At 40.2% G+C, this 4,829-nt stretch overlaps 1 protein-coding gene across 1 annotated transcript; it reads left to right on the forward strand.

Moving 5' to 3' along the window:
- The first annotated feature begins 470 nt into the window (after positions 1-470).
- serpinf2b (serpin peptidase inhibitor, clade F (alpha-2 antiplasmin, pigment epithelium derived factor), member 2b) lies at positions 471-4,071 on the forward strand. The gene is made up of 9 exons (XM_069161501.1): positions 471-650; positions 1,325-1,393; positions 1,505-1,579; positions 1,663-1,963; positions 2,097-2,240; positions 2,351-2,539; positions 2,702-2,844; positions 2,949-3,153; positions 3,292-4,071. Exons 2-9 carry the CDS (start codon positions 1,340-1,342, stop codon positions 3,630-3,632), a joined length of 1,452 nt encoding a protein of 483 aa, XP_069017602.1. The 5' UTR covers positions 471-650; positions 1,325-1,339; the 3' UTR covers positions 3,633-4,071.
- The last annotated feature ends 758 nt before the right edge of the window (positions 4,072-4,829 follow it).

Raw genomic sequence — 4,829 nt, forward strand, 5'->3', positions numbered from 1 at the left:
ATTGTTCTATGTGACTTACCTGCAACTTACATTGGACAAAGTCCCCTTTTATGTTTGCAGATGGCATTCATGTGATCTGGAAGATACCATATTAGCTTACTCATGAAATGTGACCAAATCAGCACAAAAAAAAAAAAAAAAAAAGTTTTTTTCCTTTTGTTATTTATTTGCAGCTTGTGAGTATATTATTTGTTACAACATTAAACTGTGATTCCTGGACAGAGCAGTCATGACGTTGGTAACATGTCAGACTCGGATGTTTCTGGGAAAAAGTCTTATTGTGTTTTCTGACATCAAATGTGTAACTCTGCCTCTTATGTTTGTCTTTCCAAGACGCAGCTGTATTAGCCATCCTTTCACATTTAAGCTGTCATGTTTCCCGTCAAAGTTGTGTCGTGATATTGTCCACTGCCCACTGACATGCAAAAGAGCTGCATGTGTCAGGCTCGATTATTTAACCCTGGAAGAGTCTGAGTGGCTGCATTTTACAAACAAATAGAGGCTTATGAGGCCCCAATCAATGTAAGTTGATATTTAACTGTTTGCTAGCAAGTGCCAATCGTTAACTCTCAGGAATTGTGCCATCCACAGTGCTTAGTTGCTCCTTTTTTGGACAAGCCAGGAAGATTTTTTTTTAATTTAAATTGAAGGTAAGGGCAAGTATTTCTTATATACTTATCGGAACATTTGAATAACTAAGAATTAATGGATTATGCTAAGTATTATTCATTCATGGATTTTCATGTTTGCGTGAAGTCTGCAAAAGAGGCAACTTTTGTAGACTAGTTGATACCATTTTTTGTTTTTACAATTTCAAATGTGATGCTGATTTGACTACAGAATGCCTAAAAAACACAATATGCTGCTACTTACGGCTGGTGTTTTTGCTCGAAAGTCAGCAGCAGATCATGTTTTATAGAGTATTATAAATTATATGCTGTATTAGAATGTGCCTCAGCGGTCCTGATACCACACTTTGCTGTTTTCGTGTGAAAATCCTCGTGTACAATGAACAGTACATTTATGTGGCTCATATGTTTTAGGTATATTTCCAGAAGATCTGAGTTCTTTTACAAGAGTGGGTGACTAAGTAGAGTGAAAGTGTTTCTGACCTGCTGATAGTACTGCAAAGAAATTATAAACAAAGTCATTTTTGGTCATTTTATTTCATTTTTACAAGCTTTTAATTACGAGCCAGGGAAGTAAATATGTATGCTTTATTCACCAGTGTGTTAAAATAGTCTGAAGATGAATGGTATAGTTTTGTTTCAGTAAATTGAGCAGGATACACAATTTTGCAGCCAACGTAATGTCTCTTTTACAGTTACATTGTAAGGACATGGAACTCTGCCTGACACTCCTCTTGATCTGTCTCTGCAGCCAAGGAGCCACTGTAAACCACTTAAATTACCACTTTCAACATTCAGCAAGATGATTATAATCTGTTCTGATTTTTGTAATGCTTGTAGAAATTAATATTCTATACTGCCGTCCGGCTCAACAGAATGCTGAGGTGGCAGAAGACGAGCCAGTCCCTTTGGTGCCTCTTATTCCTTTGACAACCAGTCAACCGAGAGAGGTTAGAGCCAAAAGAGAAGCTTTTAAAATCCTGAAAAAATAAGAAAAGAATTGTAATTACATTTTCTGCTATTCCTGCTATAGAATGGAGAAAACAGCAGCACAGCACAACCAGAAACTGCAGATACCACAGAAGCACCTCAAACTGAAAGAACTAGCCAACCATCAACCATAACTAGTGAACCCAGTGGGGCCTCACTAGATGAGGAAGATAAAGAGTCTTGTCTGGCGATTGGTCGAAGCACACGGTCCCTGGAGGCCGTCGCTGCTGCCATTCAGAAACTGGGTGTGCAGCTGCTGCAGAACCTGGAGACAACGCCAGAGCAACCGAACGTTATTATATCTCCTCTGAGCATATCTCTAGCGCTCTCTCAACTGGCTTTAGGTATGCAACTAAGCAGGTTGTATTCTATACTCATGTAATTACCACATCTGATGAATTGTGTCAGCAACTACTTGATAGTTGTCTGGAGACCACCACTGTGCTCATCCAATTATCGCACCCTTGTTCTTCGCAGGTGCTGTAAATGAGACCGAGGGGCTGCTGATGCATCATCTCCATGGAAACAGTCTCCCCTGCTACCACCAGTCTCTGCATAATGTCCTGGACCGGCTCAGGAACAACGATCTGCAGATTGCCACGCGAATCTTTCTGCGCCAAGGTTTTTTTTTTAAACTTTTTTTTTTTTTTACTTCATTTCTCTTGTTAATTATTAGTGCTGACCTAAAGGGCCGGTTTAAGACAACTACGGTTTGTGTTTACATGTTTTAGGGTTTAAACCAAAGCAAGGTTTTGTCAATGAGTCTCAGCGCTTGTACGACTCAGAACCAGCAACCTTGGAGAGCCTGCAGCAGATAAACGAATGGGTAGAGAACACAACTCAAGGAAAGATGACGGACTTCCTGTCTGCTTTACCGCCCAATCTGCTCCTCATGCTGATTAATGCCATCCATTTCAAAGGTAAACGAGGAGAGAGATATCGTTATGTTCATAAAATTCTGCTTCTCTGAATATAAATGTCCTTTCGTAAAATGTCCCGTGTTTAAAGAGCTTTCCTTCTTCATGAGCTACTGTGTGTTTTGATTGACTCAAACTGAGACCGTCCTCTCGTGTTTCCCACAGGAGAATGGAAAGCCCAATTCGACCCGCGCTTTACCACCAGAGGTGTGTTCCACCTCGACGAAAGGCACATGGTCGATGTCGAAGTAATGGAAGACGCTAAACATCCCTTGAGTTTATTTATTGATAACGAAATGGAGGCTCAGGTAAAACACCGTTTTAAAACAAGAGACTGACAGATTTAGAAAGAAACCTCAATTCCTGACCCAACCTCCGTTTTATTGCCACATCATTTCTTTTCCCCGCGCAGGTAGCGAGATTCCCATTCCTGAAGTCGATGAGCTTGTTGGTGGTCATGCCTCTGTCCGGCCAGGTGAATGTGTCCTCACTTTCTGCAAGGCTGAATATCACTGGCTTGTACGATCGTCTGCCCAAGGAAAGGGCTGTTCAAGTTAAAGTTCCCAAATTTAAACTGGAGTATGCTCAAGAGTTACAGGAAGTTTTTACTAAATTGGGTAAGACCTCGTTATTTTCTGTGATTTGGTTATTGTAGTTATTTATGCAAATTTGTATGACGTGATGAACATTTTGGACAATACTATAGGTGAATATTTTATCCCTTAAATCACCCTGTCCTCTCTGCTCTGTGTTAGGCCTCGGAGAGATGTTTTCCAGTCCCAACTTGGCTGATATGGCAGACGGCCCCCTGCTGGTGTCCAGTGTGCTGCATAAGTCCAGCATGGAGATAAACGAGGAGGGTGCAGTGGCTGCTGCCGCCACGACTGTGGTCATCTCAAGGGCATCCAATCCTGTTTTCCACCTCGTTCAACCCTTCTTCTTTGTGCTAATGGATGATATGGATCGAGTACCGATCTTCATGGGTGTCATCAACAACCCTAATCCCGGAGCTCCTATCTTGCAGAGAGGAGAATTTGGAAACAAAGATAAAGTGGGATTCCCAATTGACAAGAATTATGGAAGTCCACCCAAGTAGGGACTCTTAACCTCTGCAGCTCTTCCAGGGAAACTCAGACCAATACATTTGTGATTATACAGACTAAGCGTGTATAACCTAGCTGGATCAAAATATGTGTGAAAACAGATGCTTCATCTGTTTGTTTCATTTCAAAATAAACACAGCGAGGAGCCCAATATCCCCTTTAAAACTAGAATATTCCATTAAAATAATTTGTTTTGCTGCATTAGATCACACGTCCTGGGCAAGGATTTCAAAAACTGTAATTAAATACAGAATTTTTTTTATAGTCAGTTGTTGATGTTCATGCTTATCTTTAATTTGATAGGCATTCATTTCCCAAAGTGTCAGCATGTAAAGCCAAACAAATCTGTTACAATATCAAACCATTACTGCGTCAGTGTGGATGTTGTTTGCCATTGAATCAGTTAATAAATTGAATCGATCTGAATCAAAAGTGTTCTGTGTTTTACTGTGACAAAAAAAGTTTGCAGTTGCATTTAAGTTAAGAGAAGGTTAATTGTAGGACAGCTTAAAAAAAAAAAAAAGTTGCAATTTACCATTACATTGGTAAGTCAAGCCTAATGTCAGCAATTTGTGGCTGTAGGTAATTGGTTTTCTTTTCTCCCTTTTCTTTGCAAGAAACTAGGTGGTATTTCCTACCTCACCATTTCGTCTTTGTCTTTGAAAAATATTAGAGCTCTGCCTCTGGAATAAAAAGAGGACAAGGGGCTGTGTTCTCCAGTTCCTTCTTTACAAATACTGATTTGTTTTTATAATGATTATTATCACTGGAGATTAAATGTCACGAAGTTATGGCACCACTAACGAAAACCCATGCACTTAACCAAAATTTCTAAATTAGTAACTTAATAAAATAAAAAAAACTATGTCTATCCACGGTTTTGTTCATATCTTATAAAAAAAAATAAAAAAAATACGAGTTATGATGGGTTTAAAAATCTCCTATTTTCATGTGGCTTTCAACGCATCGCAATAATCTGACGTCAGCGTCAAATGTTTGGCGCTGAATTTGACGCAGCTGGTCTCCGGTCAGTTTTAGAGCAGAACGAGGCCCGTAGATTCACGGAGCTGACCGGCTTCAAACTGCTGTCAGATCTGTGGACGGAAACGGAAACTGCAGCGGCACTGACGCGATTTTGGCGCGCTTGTCCAAGCTGTTGGCGCCAATCAGGCACAATTCAGTGTCCACTG

This window comes from Embiotoca jacksoni, unplaced genomic scaffold (assembly GCF_022577435.1).
Source record: "Embiotoca jacksoni isolate LCO1_2020_lvr unplaced genomic scaffold, fEmbJac1.0.p SCAF_28, whole genome shotgun sequence".
Classification (NCBI taxonomy): Eukaryota; Metazoa; Chordata; class Actinopteri; family Embiotocidae; genus Embiotoca; species Embiotoca jacksoni.